The sequence below is a fragment of the Scleropages formosus genome, chromosome 16, assembly GCF_900964775.1.
Source record: "Scleropages formosus chromosome 16, fSclFor1.1, whole genome shotgun sequence".
NCBI classification, from domain to species: Eukaryota; Metazoa; Chordata; class Actinopteri; order Osteoglossiformes; family Osteoglossidae; genus Scleropages; species Scleropages formosus.
This window is the reverse complement of record NC_041821.1, coordinates 15,580,521-15,598,280: the sequence shown is the minus strand read 5'-3', so window position 1 is coordinate 15,598,280 and position 17,760 is coordinate 15,580,521. Positions and strand designations below refer to the sequence as shown.

The following is a 17,760-nucleotide window of genomic DNA, read 5'->3' as shown; positions in this document are numbered from 1 at the left end:
GGCTCATGGACCATCATGGGAGAGGTCTTAGGGTCTCTGAAAACATAGCGAAGGCCCTGCTGAGAGAAGTTGGGTCTTCATGAAACTTTGAGATGTTTCTGACCAGCTCCCAGAACCTAAACTGCCAGGATACTGCAAATGTCTATGAGCTGACACCAAATGGTGATCCTACTGTAGAGCAACTACATGACAAACTCTATGAGGAATGAAGACAATCTTAATGGGTAAAGTTCCCTGCTGATCCCTGCCTGTGGAAATCATTTCCATGAAGAATTCCCCTTTAAAAACCATCAAAAACACCAAAATGATCCACACGGTCACTGTATAACTTGCTTGAATTGGCATTCAAGATTAAATAATCACATTCGAGAATGAACTTCACATCACGGCGGAAGGGACAGTCACGCAGAGCTGGTGAAGGGCTTTAGGGTTACAGTTTTCTACTCTGCTCTATGCTTTACTACTTTTCTTACAGACAGATGAGCAAAATGACACTGGTCCCAAGGACAAATGATTGCTGGTCCTGTTTGCATACTGGGAGGGCCCATGTGCACCCAGTGCTGTCTCACAATTCAAGCTATTCTCTGCTCAACCGGTACAGGTACTGAGTAACCTCCTACAGAAGGCCCCGGAAACTCCAAGACCATGTTTGGAGAGTGTCTTGGCCTGTGTGTGGTACTTGAAGGATCTCACACAGGGACCAGATTCAGGTCTCTACAAACAAATAGTCATCGCCTGCTATGAGTATCAAGCCAAGGTACTTATGAGTATAAGAAACATATTGAGTTCAAGCACGTTAAATGGTATTGATGGTGTTACCAACTTCAGATGACCGAACCTTGGTCCAGTAATAGGAACCCTATCAACTGCTGCAGAAAATGGACCTTGTAATGTACCAGGTGTAATATCCAGGCAATGGAAGGTGTCACAGCTCTTCTGAAGTTGGTGTTGAGCATCTGTCTCTTGAACGAAGCACCAGGTAAAACATCAGTTTAAGAGCGTGCCATCATTTCGTATTTTCAGAAGTATTATGGCGATGGCACAAATGTATGTATTTTTCTACATTGATGGTAAATGTGTTGAATGAACGATGTATTCTATATTTTTGAAAGATTTTACAAGGGAGAGACGTATATATGAGCTTCAGGGGGAGAGCTGTACCTTAGCTGGAGGACACCAGTGTGCCAAAGAGACCTTAATGTAGAAAGCGTCAATGCACCCAGAGTAGGAGATACTGTGCAGGGTGTACTGTGCAGTAGTTTGCTGTGTGGGGTATATTTACATGAAGTATCGTTTTGCTGCACCTTTACATCCGACCGGTTTGCTATTTGCATGGTGTTGCAGACAGTGTACATACACATGCGCATACTCATCAGACGCCTTCATTAGGCGGGAATTAGATGTGTAGAAAACATTTAAACTAATAGCTTCATCCACCCTTCCTTTCTCAGTCACAGCTTATCCAGTTACAGCCCTAATCACCTGGAGTCAATCCCTGGAAACATCAGGCTTAAGGCTGGCACGCACAGGGTGCACTACAGTCTTTCGGGTCGTTTCAGGTCATCTCAAGGACACATCTGAACGGCACATCTTTGGAATTCTGCAGAAAAGTGGACCACACAGCGGAAGCTCGCAGAAACAGGCAACAGAGTCTGGATCTGAATGCACAACCCTTGCGGTGTGGGAGATACCCTTTGAATCACCATGCTGCTTTACCTCACTGTATTAGAGAATAAAGCCATGCTATTTCCCTACATGGCCACAAGTGGGCGCTGATTTACATATTATTTGAGACATTACGCAACGGAATACACACACACACACACACACACACACACACACACACACACAGTTTCAGAACCGCTTGTCCTATATGGGGTCACGGGGAACCGGAGCCTACCCGGCAACACAGGGCGTAAGGCCGGAGGGGGAGGAGACACACCCAGGACGGGACGCCAGTCCGTCGCAAGGCACCCCAAGCGGGACTCGAACCCCAGACTCACCGGAGAGCAGGACTGCGGTCCAACCCACTGCGCCACCACGCCCCCCGCAACGGAATACTGTTAACGTTTTTCAAAGTTATGTCCTTTTTGGTGTTGATTATCATTAAAGTTTACCGATTACAAAAATACCACTAGTTCTTCTACAGTGTCAGTTTTAGTTTGCTACTTTACAGATACTGATTTTAGAAGGCACCTGAATATTCTAGAACGCATCAGATCTAAAAGGTGCTGGAATATTCGGCGATTGGAGCCCCTAGGCCCTATGCCAAAATTTGCTAATTTCAAGAATGTGGAATATTTTTCAAAAAACTGCCAGAAATTAACACGAAAAGTATGCTTAATATTACGAAACTGAATGGAAAATGCAAAAAAATGAACGTAGTAAAATTTCTGATACATTGTGATTAGACTACAGCATCTATTAACATGATATTTGAATACATTCACGTGCTCCTGTCTTCTCGACTGTACAGACTTAATGTGTCGTAGATGGATATGGATGTTTAAAGGACAGAACAGTGAAGTAGAAACAAATGAATGCTGATTTAGGTAAAATTTGTATGAACGCCAGGGTAATCATTTCAAACCCTTAGCTGTACTGTTAACCAGAGGTTTCACATGAATTTAGAGTTCCATAAAAGTGTTTGTGTGTCTGTTTTTACATCTGTGTCACATCTGTTATTTCGCTGTGTAAGGGTTTGATTCTGTGGCTCGATAGGTCATCACAAAGGGCAGCCTTCAAATGAAAAATGCTGAGAATATGAAAAATTGAGAATGTACTGAGAACATTAACATTTCAGTAAACAAGTAATGGTTGTCAGAATGAGGGACGACAAACCACCAATCTTTTGCTAAATGAACAGATTACCGAACGGATGCCGAGGGTGTGGTATGGCTTGCAACCACGAACGGGTTCGTAGGACTTGAACAATTTTTATACGGTACGTAGGAAACAGAAATATAGGGAAACCCACTTGTTTGTTTGTTTGTTTAACTTCTTATTTCTATTTTCATTCATTCATCTATCTATCTATCTATCTATCTATCTATCTATCTATCTATCTATCTATCTATCTATCTATCTATCTCCTCACATGTGTGAGCTGTCAAATGGACACTGCTCAGTTAATTTCTAGGGTTAGGCAAGTTCCCGAGTTCAGGCCAGGATAGCAGGTCAGGAAAATGTCCTGGATTAGCAAGTCCAGCGTCAGCATGTCTGATGGGGCTTCCTGCAATACAGGCCACTGAACCCCCCCACCCCGCCTCCCCCAGCACCACTACCTAAGATATTATCTTACCACCTGCCTGTTCCAAACAATTAAGCGATCACCGAGGAGCTCCATTGTACGATGCTACTTATCCTTACATCACCAAGATGTTTTTATGAGAGGATACACATTTCATTATGTTTTGTCTATGTGTAGGATATTTAGTTTTAACTGTTATGCCAGCAGTTGATACCTCTGGTTTTTTTTTTGCTAAGCAAATAAGCTTTATAAAGAGCACAAAGCGAATTTCTTCCTGGGACTCAGACTTTGCAGTATTCTGGTTCTATATCTACTTATAGAACCGCACGTGTACTTGATGGAGCCACTGCGTGTGTGGAATACAGCATCTCAGAGCGATGACTGGGGTTATGAGTGGAACAATGTTCATATTAAGCAAAGAGGAGAAGGTCATATTTTCAGAAGACTGATACTGTCAGGGGGATGCGGTGGCGCAGTGGGTTGGACCGCAGTCCTGCTCTTTGGTGGGTCTGGGGTTCGAGTCCCGCTTGGGGTGCCTTGCGACGGACTGGCGTCCCGTCCTGGGTGTGTCCCCTTCCCCCTCCGGCCTTGCGCCCTGTGTTGCCGGGTAGGCTCCGGTTTCCCGTGACCCCGTGAGGGACAAGCGGTTCTGAAAATGTGTGTGTGTGTGTGTGATACTGTCAGACCTGGATAAGAGCACGTTAGGACAAACTGAAAACACCTTGGAAAGGTGTTGTACGGTTCTACGTAGTTTGAGTTTTACACCATTTTGTCTTAGTCCAAATTTGGTAAGATTCAGTAGCAATACTATAAAAATACTATTACAAATCAATCAGTTCATTCCTAGATGAACAGTGTAAGGACATGGACTGGCTTCTGCTCCAATCCCAGCATCTTTAATGTTACAGCACACCTCTACAGCAAGATCTTTTCCATGCAATGTTCAGTAAAATACTGAAAGCTGGTCTGAGGATCAGGTATTACATATTTTCCATGTCAAAATTGTCATTTGGCCTGTCCCATATTAGTTCAACATGATGTCCTCTTATTCCAGCATTTTATGTGTGTTTATGTGTATATAAAGTTATATTAAAAAAAAATTCTGAATACTTATAGTCTTTTGTAGGCTACGGACGCATTAAAAAATAAAATGAAAGTTAAAAAAGCCCTCCTTGAAAAATTGAGAATGATGTCTAAATTTGTAGAAAATTTTGCACCATTGCATTAATTTCAAAAGAAGCTTTTGCATTTCTGGGATCTACTGAAGCCTATCCACAGACGCTAGTTGAGAACTCCTGTGTTAGATTTAAGCAAAATATCAGTTTGCAATTCTGTGCTTCAGCAACAGTTTCATTTGCCTTGCGCAGATACTCTGTAAATGTGGTCCATGGTTTATGCCAGTTATATGCTCAGAAAAAGTTCAGAACACCATATTGTGTGGCTGTTTTCAAGAAATAATTGAAAACGTAAATATTATGCACTGAACGTTGTTAATTTTCCCAGGACTAATACACACACTGTCTGAAACCATGTGTCCCTTACGGGGTTGTGGGGAGCCAGAGCCTAACCTGGCAACACAGGGCGCAAGGCGGGAGGGGACACACCCAGGATGGGACGCCAGTCCATCACAAGGCACCACAAGCAGGACTTGAACCCTAGACCCATGGGACCCAGTCAAACCCACTGCGCCTCTGCACCCCCCCAGGACGAATAATAAAATTTATATTAACCAGTATGTAAAAACACTGATAGCTACATTATTACAGCATAAAGAATCCCAATAGCTTCTTTACATTACTGTATAAAATCCACGCAGTACTGTAATGAAAGCAATATATACTGGTGCATGATAAGAAAAAGAATAACACTTTTAAGTAATAAAATCAGTTTTGTATGTTTTTTTTTACTCATCTGAAATTAAAACTCATCCTTCCAGGAGACATTTTGCACCACTTTGCAAATTTTCTGGGAGACAAAACTGTCAAAGTGATAGAGAGTCTCAAATAAGGACAGACATGTCTGTGCCGCTGCGTGTGGATGGTGTAGAGGAGGTGTTTTACGCTTCACTCCAACCGCTTTCAAAGCCCTAACATTGTTCTCTCTGTCTGCCGCCGGCTCTGCTTTGCTGAGGCCAAGCACCACTGCTTAACAGACCTGTATATAATTCCGATCAAACTATATTTATCAGCATACATTCCATATATTCAACATATATTCGGCATTTCTCGCTGTTTATTACATTTATTGTCGTTTCGCTACGCAGAGGTGTGGAGCAGAAGCATCTACATTTGCAGTTATTCATTTAGCTGATGCTTTTCTCCAAAGTGACTTACAATGTTGATCTACCTACAGTTATTTGCCCATTTATACAGCTGGGTAATTTCACTGGAGCAGTTCAGGGTACGTACCTACAAAAAAAAGTTTATGCAGGTCCAGGTGTATCATAAGTGGGCCGAGTACCACATGACACAGTAAACGTTGCCCACGGAGGTCACTAAGGTCACGTATTACAAATAGACAATGCGGATAGAAACATGAGAATAAACAGTAATTAGACAAGGGGACAGTGGTCTCTGATCTCCAACTTTGCTTTGCACTCTTATTCAGAGAGTGTGCTCCAGAAGATATGGGGAAGATATAGTTGTATAGATATTATTATAAATTGAGCATTAATGTAAAGTGATGTGTTTGGATGTAACTATAAAGTGTTAAATGCTGCCAAAGTAATACAATCTATGGCAGCGTACTGTCCAGTGTTGTGATCGCTTGAGGGAAGACGCCGTTTCTTCTTTATCTCTGCGTGACCGGGCCGACGTTGTCGGTCTTGCCGGAATGTTCTCCCTGACCCAGTGCCCCCGTAGTGCTGTCATTCGCTAATCTGCAGTCTGTAGGTTATTCTGGTGCCGTTCGATGCTGTAAGCCGTCCGGGTCCCCGCTCCCCTGGCGGCTGAGACAGAGCCTCGATTTACGCACTTGTCTGAGATAAGCTCCGCCAGTCTAAGCCGCTTCTCATCATCAAATACCTGCGGCCATTCATTATCTCACAGGCGCACCTCCGGACGTACGGCATCTGCACGCAGGTAACGTTCTCCTTCTCTTTCATACGTTTCCATCTATGTTTAATGTCTGTATAACTGGCACCCTGTTGGCAATGAAATGGCTCTTGTTTGCTGACAGATGTGCGGAATAATTACAGAGGTGTAATAAAAATTGCATGTAGCTTTGGGTTGAAGCTTCCGGAGGTCGGACACTTGTGGAGCGCTGCAGTACCGTCTATTTGCCCCAAATGATACTTTTTTTGAAATTGTTTCAAGCTGGGTTTTCAGTACTAGATATAAAGGGTTAGGGTTTTCTTGGCTAGAGATAAAGACTGTTACATAAACGTAGCTTTTTTATATTTTATATTTTTCTATATATTTTTTTTTTATATTGTTATTTGTAATGTTTGTAAAGAATATTACATTGGAGGTTTAGATTAGATTTCAGTTGCCTTTATCTGCATTTTCTGTAAATATTCTATGTACAAGGGGGGTGCGGTGGCACAGCGGGTTTGACCAGGTCCTGCTCTCCGGTGGGTCTGGGGTTCGAGTCCCGCTTGGGGTGCCTTGCGACGGACTGGCGTCCCGTCCTGGGTGTGTCCCCTCCCCCTCTGGCCTTACGCCCTGTGCTGGGACAGTTTCAGGCTGGCTGTGTGTGTGTATACTGTGTACAAAAGAAGTGTGGATACAGCATCTGAATTCTTTGTTTCAGACATGCATGGAGATGTTCACAGTAACATTTCTGTAAATGTGATATAATACAGCATAATTGTTGAAGAAAAAATATATCTATATATACACACACCTGTGGCTCACCTAAAATGTGGCTCTTATGAACAGTATCATACCTACAACATCATTACTGAATGTCTGGAACGTTTGCATTCAGCATTTGCACAGATGCCTGCAAACTTCTGATGTGTAATGTTAGTGTTTCCAATTTCTTCATTTGTAAATGCTGTTCTCCTGTCCGCGCAAGACTTTTGACAGAGCAAGACCACTCCCTGTTCTCTCCTGTTTCCCCGAGTAACATGACCATACGGTCGACTCTGTGCTTGCGACAGGGGCTCCGAGCAGAACTTGAGTTGTCATGGGTCGTAACGATGCTCACCGTCTCTGGAGGAAGAGAACAGACGACATTCGCAATGTGTTCGACTTCATGGAGGTGCTGGGATCGTAAGTGCTTCTTCCGAAGGCTCCATGCATTTTCTCGCAGCAGCTGGACCACAAGATGCGTGATGTGTAGACCACTGTAATGTGTTGTTAGTGCGAAATGTGCGCTCATGAGCTGAGTATGTGATGGAAAGGTCACGGTTAGCTAGGAAAACATCTCCTCCAACCCGAAGGATCACACAAGGTCTGAAGGTTTCTGGGAGGAATAAAATCACTAACAAGGAATATCTACTCTTGTTCATTCATTTTCACACAGGGGTGCCTTCTCAGAGGTGTTCATGGTGAGGGAGAAGAAAACGGGGAAGCAGTTTGCACTCAAGTGTGTTAAGAAGCAACATCTGCATGCAAAGAACTTGGAAAATGAAATCACTGTGCTGAGGAGGTGAGGAACCACATAAGAGACTCACGGTGGCCTCAGCGTGATATTTATTTCAGGATGCGTAGGTATGATTGACCAGAGTGTAGTGTTCACACAAGGGTGAACAGGTTCAGGTGTTCAGAGTGTGGTACTGACAGCCAGGTGAAGAGATGTGACCGTCTAGACTCGTGTTCACACCAGACCAAAGAGGGATGAGTCATCAGGTGTAACGCGTCACAGAGGGAAAGGAATTCAGACAATAATTTGTATATCACAGTGGATGCAAGGCCGGTTTGTACTGGCGATGGACTGAAAACAAGCAACCTAAAGCAATTTTATTAATTTCTGGAGCTGTGTGACTTGACTGACCGCTGTGGTATCATTTTCTTTAACATTTTTCTTTCTCGCGCCTTTTTCTGCTACTGCACACAACTACACCAGCTTTATTTTTCTTTCTCCAATCAATACACAACAGTTGTGGGCTTGGTTTATTGTTCTACTGTCTCTCCTACGGATACGTTATCCCACCGAGAGCTGCTACTAAAACAGCGGCAGGATTGTGTATGCAAGGGATCAGCTGCTGAGCATGAAGAATTCACCTACGTTTAGCCCAGGCTGCGTGGGGCAGAAGTTTTGCTCAGTGCAGGTGGACATATCCATCATATTCTGGATTAAAGACTGCTTGACTCATAAACCACAGTTTGTGTGGGTGCAAGGCTGCGTGTCAGACGTGACCATGAGAAGCATGGGGGCCATTCAAGGAACAGTCCTGGCTTCCCTCCTGGTCCCCTCATGCACCTTGGCCCTAAGACACAACACAGAGTCATGCTGTCTTCAGAAGCTCTCAAACGATACAACGATTGATTGGTATCAGGGGCCTACAGGAGGACTGGAGCTGAGCTTTACTGAGTCGAGCAAATAAAACCCACTGCACTTCAACACTTGCAACACAAAGAGATGGTGATGGACTTTAGGAGGTCGAAGGGCCCACTCTGTCCAGTGACTATTACTAGAGAGCAATTGGAGGTGGTGGGGACGTACAAGTACCTGGCCATTCACTTGGAAAATGGACTAGCAACATTAACACTCTACAGGGAGGAAGGGAGTCAGAGAAATCTCAGGTCTTTTGAAATACACAGGTACCTGTTGCAGGTGTAGAACAGTCTTCTATGCAGTCGTCAATGGCCAGTAGACCGAATAAACTAATCAGGAAGGCTTGCTCCATCCTGGGTGTTAGGTTGGACTAACGGGATGACGTAGCACAGGAAATCCCAACAAAATAACTCCTTTCCATCATGACCAATTGCTCTCATCCTGTGTAGTAGCTGTACATTTAGTCTGTCCATCTTTCTTCAAAATCTCAGGTTCAGATGACGTTTATGGTAACCACAAATCTCTTGTCTTTACAAATACCACAGGATCAAACATGAAAATATCATCGGTCTGGAAGATTTCTACGAAAGCGACACTCATTATTACCTTGTCATGGAGCTGTGAGTGTTGAATAATTACGTGTTGTCTTATATACATGTTTTCTAGAGTTTTGAAGTTTTCTCAGTGATACAGAGAAGTGCTTCTCCAATTCTCCAGTGACAGTTTATTCTTGTGTATAATTTCTAGTAGTTGGGGGGGTAATAGCTTTTTAAAATTTTGGTTTTAAAATTTATTTATTATGGTTTTGGCACTTTTTTTTTTCTGCAGCGTTTTGGGCGGTGAGCTGTTCGACCGGCTCTTGGATCGTGGAACATACACAGAAAAAGATGCCAGCCATGTTATCCGGCAGGTGCTCCAAGGTGTCAGCTACCTGCACAGGAACAACATTGTCCACCGTGACCTGAAGGCGAGGAAACCTTACCTTCTTTGCAACATAAAATTGTTGTTAAATGATGAAAACTTTCTTTTCTGTTTTCTGAAAAAACCCTATTATAACTGTAAAAATGCAGCTATGATCTTAGATTGATCTATGATCTTTTTTGTATAGGAAACATCACCAATTTAATTATGCTTGCTTATTTATTTATTTCTAATTACCTTGAAGAACAGCACTAGCTCATAGCAACACAGAGGCTGAAACAATAGACCAACAAATTGCAAATTCCTCCGCGTACACTAATTCACTGAAGTATTTATGACAGATTCCTAACTCCTAACTACTTGTCTCTCACTAGCCGGAGAATCTGTTGTACTACAGCCAGGACGAGAATTCGAAGATCATGATTAGTGATTTTGGTCTCTCCAAAATAGAGGACAATGGCATTATGTCTACAGCTTGTGGCACACCAGGATATGTGGGTAAGGACATGCTTGAGGTTTCCATGAATTCAGATCTGGCTTACTAGCAATTGTCTGCTGATTAAATGATGAAGATATTAAAGTGTACATTTCCAACCCCCAGCCCCTGAGGTCCTGGCTCAGAAACCATACAGCAAGGCTGTGGACTGTTGGTCTATTGGAGTCATCACTTACATCTTGTGAGTAAATCAGTTCCAGTTATATTCTGCTAAGTAACTAAGAATAAAACTTCTCTGTCTGTGGTTACTGCTGGGGTTTTAACACTTTACACAATGTCAAGTGTAACAGCCACTCAAACTTGCAATGACTCACTGATGTCCAGCCAAGAGGTTTTTAGATACTTATTCAGCCAGCAGTGTACCTTCATGCCTTCCCAGTGGAAAAGATACCCGTTTATGGTTTGCCTCCGAGGAAATATTCTTCATAACGAATAACACATCCCTGACTGGAGCACGTGCTGTCTGTGCAACGTGAACTTGAGATGGCCATTTGGATGCCTGCATAGCTTCAATTGAACTCCGAATGACAGATTTCTTGCATACGTCTGGATTTCATCCATGTCGTATTTTGTTAAACAGAGTTAGCAGTGTGCAGTTTATTTATGCTAGAGGGTCTGCAAATTCTCTCTTGTTCATATTATCTGTCAGCAACCCAGTGCAGTTACAAAGTTAGCTAAGGATTTAAGTACTAGTTCTGAGAATAGACCTCAGGAATCTGCTCCTTTGTCCTTCTGCAGGCTGTGTGGATACCCACCTTTCTATGAAGATAATGAAAGCAAGCTCTTTTGCAAAATTATAAAAGCGGAGTATGAATTTGACTCACCATTCTGGGATGATATTTCTGCATCCGGTGAGCCAGCAGTTGACAGAACAATGATTACAACCGTCATTCACAGCACCTCATTTCTATTTGTCTCTGATGGTCTATGATTGTCCTTGAATTTTTGCAGCAAAGGACTTTATTCGGAATATGATGCAAAAGAACGCTAAACTGCGCTATACCTCAGAGCAGGCGCTCAGACATCCCTGGTGAGTTTTGCCTGGCATCTTTTTTTGAAGACATGGAGTGTTGAGCCAGACAAAGCTTAGTCCTTTGTCATGTTGTCCACTGGTGTTCCAAATGAATACTGAAAATTCTCCTCTCTGGGATCAGGATAAGTGGAAACACAGCAAGAAGCCAGGATATCTACCACTCCTTCAGGAAGCAGATCCAGAAGAATTTCGCTATGTGCAAGTGGAGGGTGAGTGTGCTGCTTGACTTCTATGGGCTTGTCTGGTTTATCTTCTGATAGTACGGAAGGATTGCAGAACCAGACTCAAGTAGGGGTGTGAATTTTCCCAAGTTGATATATAGGTTTCTCTTGTATAATGAGCATAATTAATTCCTAGATAACTATAAAGCAAATTCTCGAACTCTTATTTAGAATTATTTTAAATACAAAAAATGGAAGGGGGGTGTGGTGGCGAGGTGGTGCAGTGGGTTCAGCCGGTGCCCCCTGTGTGGTGGGTCTGGGGTTTGAATCCTGCTTGGGGTACCTTGTGATGGACTGGCGTCCTGCCCTGGGTGTGTCCCCTCCTCCTCCAGCCTTGCGGCCTGTGTTGCTGGGTTAGGCTCCAGCTCACCCTGACCCCACTCGGCACAAGCGGCTGTTGAGGGTAGATGAACCAAAAATGGCTAATGTGCTCCTGAGCCACAAAAAAGCTCACCTGTAAGACCATAACTGGACATGCACTTGCTTGTGCTGTTATAGTTCTGACATGTAATGCGTGCCCTATTAAAAGAAATGGGGAAGTGTTGGTTATGATGTTTATAGCAGAGTAATAATAATTAGTGCCCCTGCCCACATTATCTAGGGCTGCTCTTACAAGTGCACACACCAAACATCCAAAATCCCTTTTCGTATTTTTTAAACATGGTGAAAATCTAATCCAGAACTAAGTGCAGAATATCACAGCTATTGTGGACACATTTAAAGCCAAATACTTAGCATATGCCAACACACTTGGTTATTAAATTTATGCTATAGTAAAGGCCCACATGGTCGGAAACATGGGAGCAGGGCCTGTGGTGGACTCAAGTGCAGAGTTCATTCACAAGAACACAAATCCAAGGGCCAAGATAACAGAGCACAAGCAAACGTTTGGCACCGAAAAAGTCAGACAAACAGAAAACATCAAATGAGTTTCCGCAGTGAGCTTCTTGATCTCCAGCTCAGTCCATTTACAGCAGATGCAAAATCGGTGTGCGAAGAGCAGTCAGTTTGCAGTCGGCGACAGGGTTTTATTGTTTCTCTGCAGCTCCGCAACAAACACTGAGAATAGCTTATAGATAAAAAATATTGATTTTATTTGGTGTATTAATCCTCATAATTTATCACACACACACACACATTTTCAGAACCGCTTGTCCCATACAGGGTCACGGGGAACCGGAGCCTAACCCGGCAACTCAGGGCGTAGGGCTGGAGGGGGAGGGGACACACCCAGGACGGGACGCCAGTCCGTCGCAAGGCACCCCAAGCGGGACTCGAACCCCAGACCCACCGGAGAGCAGGACTGTGGTCCAACCCACTGCGTCACCGCACCCCCTCCATAATTTATCAAACAGTTCTAATTTTAATTTTTTTGTATTTTGATGCTTCTTGGTGGCACAGCTGCACTGGGAGTCTCACTACCTAACAAAATTATATTTTCTCCAGACTCAGAATTCTTCTAGAAAGAGCCTTTTTTTATGTAGAAAACCTGTATATTGAAATCTCAGCAAGATAATGAGGACCACAGCAGTGGGTAACCCACTTCGTTTACTTGAGAGCTGTCTTAGAAAGGTTTTCTTTGGTGGAGTTATACACTAAGTCTTCCACTTCCACATTCTTTTTACTGAAAAGTTCTGCTCATCTTATATCCACATTTTCCCTAAGATTCCCATTTCCTCCCTTGTAATATTATTGAATTATTTAGCCTACAGTAGCCTTTGGTTCAACCTTCTATAGCCCTTGGAAGCAGACTGATAGGATTATGTGATGTGTAACTTTGACCCCAGCACGCTCCCTCCCTCCTCAATCTTCTTTATATGATCCTGTCACAGATCAGTGTCCACAGAATAATAAATATACTGGAGGCTGCTTTGGACTTAGCCTGAAAATATGATTGCAGTCAAAAGTAACACCACCTGTTTTGGGGTTGATATGATTCTCTGATACTGATTTTGCTAAAACCTAGAAGAAATGCTGCGAAAGGTCTGTGGAACTGGAAGGAAATAAAACTCAACTATGCTTTTATTATAGAAGTGTCTCTATGTTGCTTTGTTTTTAAATTTTAGCTCCAGAATTCTCCCTATAAATAGTTCAGGAATCATGTTAAACGTGTAGAATACAGGGTACCATCCGTGCAGACAACACAAACATTCATCCTCAATCAGTTGGATTGATAAATATCCAGAAATGTGTTTTTGGAGACTGCGTGTAACAGTACACCATATCAATTTTATTGTAAGTTCTACAACAGACAATAATATACATGTTTCTGAAAAAAAAAAAAATCACTGGCTTACACTGGTACACACTTTACAGTTCCATATAAAATAATAATAGATTTTCTCTTTTTCCACTGTATGCCATATTCTGACAGGCTGGGTTTTGACTCAATGAATTCAGTTGGTGTGCACAGAATTAGGAAATATTAGTCATGTGTGGAAATCCATTTTTTGCATATTTCCCCAAAAGCAAATAAATGAACAAAGAAACAAAGTAATACATTTGGGGGTTGAGACCACATAGGTTAAATGCATGAGGGATGCGACTCTTCTTTTTTTCGTAATAATACTATTGACCTGTGCGAGACCATGATGATTCTTATTACTTACATGCATGTGTTTTTGTGTGTGTGTGTGTGTGTGTGTGTGTGTGTGTGTGTGTGTGTGTTGCAGCAAGCCTTTAATGCAACAGTGGCCATCTCCCACCTGAAGAAGCTGCAGCTGGCCCAATCTGGGCCCACAAACCCCAGAGCGAACGTGCTCTTGCCAGATATTCAGATTAGTGACCTGTCCTCCCCTGTTATAGCAGGCCAGCGACTCAATGCCAACTTGGAACATAATGGAAACCTGACAGGCAGTTGTGTACTTGATCACATGATTGTGCCGACCTGCCCCAGAGAGCTCAAGAGCCACTGCCACCCATTGCGAACTAGTTTAAGTGAGTCTCTGCCCGCCTTCATCTTTTCTGAAGCATGCCAGCACACTTACCAGCATTCCAACACGGCAGCGACGAGGTATGGTATTGTCTTTCCCATGCATGCTGAGACATTGAACCAGTCAAATACACACACAGTGACATGCACGCACAGTCATAGCATCACACACACATCCAGACAGATGCACAACTGAAGGAGTATGATAAATAGCACCATTTTTTTTCACTTTTTCTTGATTTTTTTTGAATTCGCTTGTTTTTACCATAAAAATACAAAGCCGGGGAACTCACTAAATGTTTGCCTGAAAATTTTTGCATTGCAGGGATGAATTGCTAATGATGGGGTTTGACAGAGACCACCAACGGGTGCAGACTGGCATATGCTCTATTATGTGAGGCCACTTCTATACGGCAAGTCGGTGACAGCGAATGCAGGTAAAGCACTTTCTAGCACATACTCAGCATTAAAAGCAACTCGGGACATCCGCACTGAAATGCTCAGCATTCAGAACTTCCGTGATTTGGTGCAGTGAATGAACCCTTTAGTAATGTTCATGGTGGCCTATGAGTTGTGCAGCTCCTTAGTGAGAGATCTGCAGCCCTTTGTCTTGCCCAGAGGAGCCCATCGGTGAGGTGTACGGAGTCAATGATGGCCGTGTGGCAGCATGGTTAGGGCTCTAACCCCACTGATGAGAGCTCTGGAGTCTTTCTTGCATCAGCAGAAACCCTGAGTTAGAGCCACTTGGTAAGAGGACTGAAACCTCTTGGCTGGAGTTATGGCTTCTCTAGTTTAGAGCTGTGGAACCTTTTATTTATGAAGACAGAGACTCTTGCGAAGACAACAAGAAGAAATCTTCGACACTGTAAATAACGTACAACAGTCTTTAATGATAGCAACGTAAAGAAATAATAACTGCAGCATATCTGCATGAAAATGTTTATTTCAATGTTGAAACAACACCAAGCGCAATGATCTGTACACCATAAATGAACATACACAAACACATACTAGCAGTGGCATCACTTAGTCCTGTTTAGAGAAAATACTAAACAATAGTATAAACCATTTAACATGTGTCTGCTGTATTAGAGAGCTGGTCGTGTAGTGGTTAGCGCTGCTGCTTTTGGATCCAAAGGTTGCAGGTTTGATTCCCATCTCCAGCTGTAGTACCCCTGAGCAAAGTACTTGCCTTAAATTGCTCCGGTGAAATTATTACAGCTTATTACTGTAATAATTCTAACCTTAACATTTTAAGTTGCTTTGCAGAAAAGCATCGGCTAAATGAATAAATGTATTATTTAACTTAGTAAGTAAAAACTTTTTGTGGCAAAACCTTGAGTCTAACTCACCCTCAGAAGCGAAAGAAAATACAACAGCATGCAGGAGGGGACAAAAAATAGCAAACTGTGATTGTGCAATTCAACTGGCACCATGTTACAACATATATCTATATATACAAATACACAACCTTGTCTTGTTATAACAGATGCACTTTACATCATAATTTTAGAGAAATTCAAAATGACTTAAATGCCATTTTCAGTTCTGTAACAAAACCCTAATCAGACTAATTTGGGAACAGCCAGACTGAGGTGGGCACCGCTGATAATTTTTTCCTCTCTCCCTCCTTCCCCCTTTCCTATCTTTATTTCATCTGTCTTCTACAGGATGGAACATTGGGCCTGGAGAATGCAATATTATCTCAGCCACACCTGCACTGCCCTGAATGCACGGCGTGTTGGCGCTTTGATCGGCTGAGCTACGTCAGATACATGATATGGTCAGAAAGGCCTGAGATGTGCAACAGTTTCAGCATCATATTCTGACTGTGCTCTCAATGATGTTCTCAGATCCAGTGCAAAAGAGTATCGTTAAATCTTAACAAAGAGCCTTGCCTGTCATATTACTCAGGTATATTGGTATATTTTGCTAAGATATTGACTGGCATGTGTGTGTTTTTGATGGCTACATGTGGCGGGGAATTTCGTGGTGATCTGGCCTAATGAAAGTTTTTATCGACGTTAGGGTTATTTGAAATGATCATCCTCTTAATGTAGCCAGTTTGAAAAATGCCATATGTGATGAAACACTTCATCTCCGCGGCAATTGGTGTAACTGGCTGCGATAACTACACGTCCTTCAATTCTTGTATTTATAGTTTGCTTATAATTTACTATAGAGAGCTTTCAATTGCATTAAGTTTAATTCGGTTCAGTTGATTTTTGTACTCTTACCCACAACATGTCTCAAAGCTCATAATACACACCTGTACAACAAGTGACAAAAAACCTATGTAACAGTAGACATGAAATACACACACCATCTGAAACAACTTGTCCCAAGTGGGGTCATGGTGAACCGGAGCTTAACCCGGCACCACAGGGCACAAGGCTGGAGGGGGAGGGGACGCACCCAGGACGGGATGCCAGTCCATCGCAAGGCACCCAAGCGGGACTCGAACCCCAGACCCTCCAGATAGCAGGCACAGGCCAAACCTGCGGCACCACCACACCCCCTTCCATTAAATGCAGAATGAAAAAAACTGAATTTGAAAAAGTCAGAAAGCAATCAAAGATCGGACATTTTTCTGTTGAAGGTTTTCAACCCACCGAGTTGCACCTTGAACACTTGTTGAGTGTAGCCGATAGCATTTCTTCCGTTTGATTTGGCGTAAAATGTGCTGGAAGCCTTTTATTTGTCTCAGATTTTGCTCCATCCATAAACAGCAGGTAGCTACCTGAAATGCTTGTATAAGACTTTCGCAGTAGAAGTTGTCTTGTTCATCTTATAGTTATTTTTTCCTTTGAAACACAGAAAAATATTTTCTAGATATTATATGATAATATATCATATATAACAGATTTTTTTTTGCACAATCAATGCCACTGTAGCTGTTTTCATTCATTATATTTCTTATACACATGGCTATGGATGTGCTGATGACTGAGCCCAGGGATGTGGTGTAAGTGGAAAGAAATGAGGAGATTAACATCGAACATTTCAGGAGTTTAAGTGAAATTGACCAACCCTAACCTTTTGATCTAGGAGAGTGAGAATGATCTGATGGTCAACTATGTTAAATACTGCAGAAAGGTCTACAAGAATGAGGTGAGGGACACTGCCCTAGCAGGTCAGAGCTTCTGACATTGCAAGAAGGAGTGTCTCCTCGAAGTGGCCTGTCTTGAACCAACATCATCATCAGTTAATTCAGTCTGTGAAAGAAATACAAATAGCTGGTTAGAAAAGGCATTTTCAAGGGCTATAAAGTGGAAAGGGATGAGAAAATCTCTATTCTTCTGCGGTTCTGTCGGGATCAACAGGTTTCTTTAGAACCCGTGAAATGTCGTTCTGAAGGCCAGAGAAAAAGAACCAGTGGAGAGTGAAATGTTAAAGCTGGGATTGTTGACAGCAAAGTCGTGTGTTCTTTGTTCGGAAAAAATGTGGACTTTGCTGTCGAAACAC

The 17,760-nt window shown here is 42.7% G+C and overlaps 1 protein-coding gene across 1 annotated transcript; it reads left to right on the top strand.

Moving 5' to 3' along the window:
* The first annotated feature begins 6,304 nt into the window (after positions 1–6,304).
* Positions 6,305–17,442, top strand: LOC108933581 (calcium/calmodulin-dependent protein kinase type 1D-like). Its single transcript, XM_029259297.1, has 12 exons — positions 6,305–6,330; positions 7,353–7,464; positions 7,718–7,843; positions 9,238–9,312; positions 9,521–9,659; positions 9,988–10,111; positions 10,215–10,290; positions 10,848–10,960; positions 11,061–11,139; positions 11,264–11,351; positions 14,036–14,224; positions 17,344–17,442. The coding sequence occupies exons 2-12, from the start codon at positions 7,379–7,381 to the stop codon at positions 17,440–17,442; spliced, it is 1,194 nt and encodes a 397-aa protein (XP_029115130.1). The 5' UTR covers positions 6,305–6,330; positions 7,353–7,378.
* Positions 17,443–17,760: the final 318 nt, after the last annotated feature.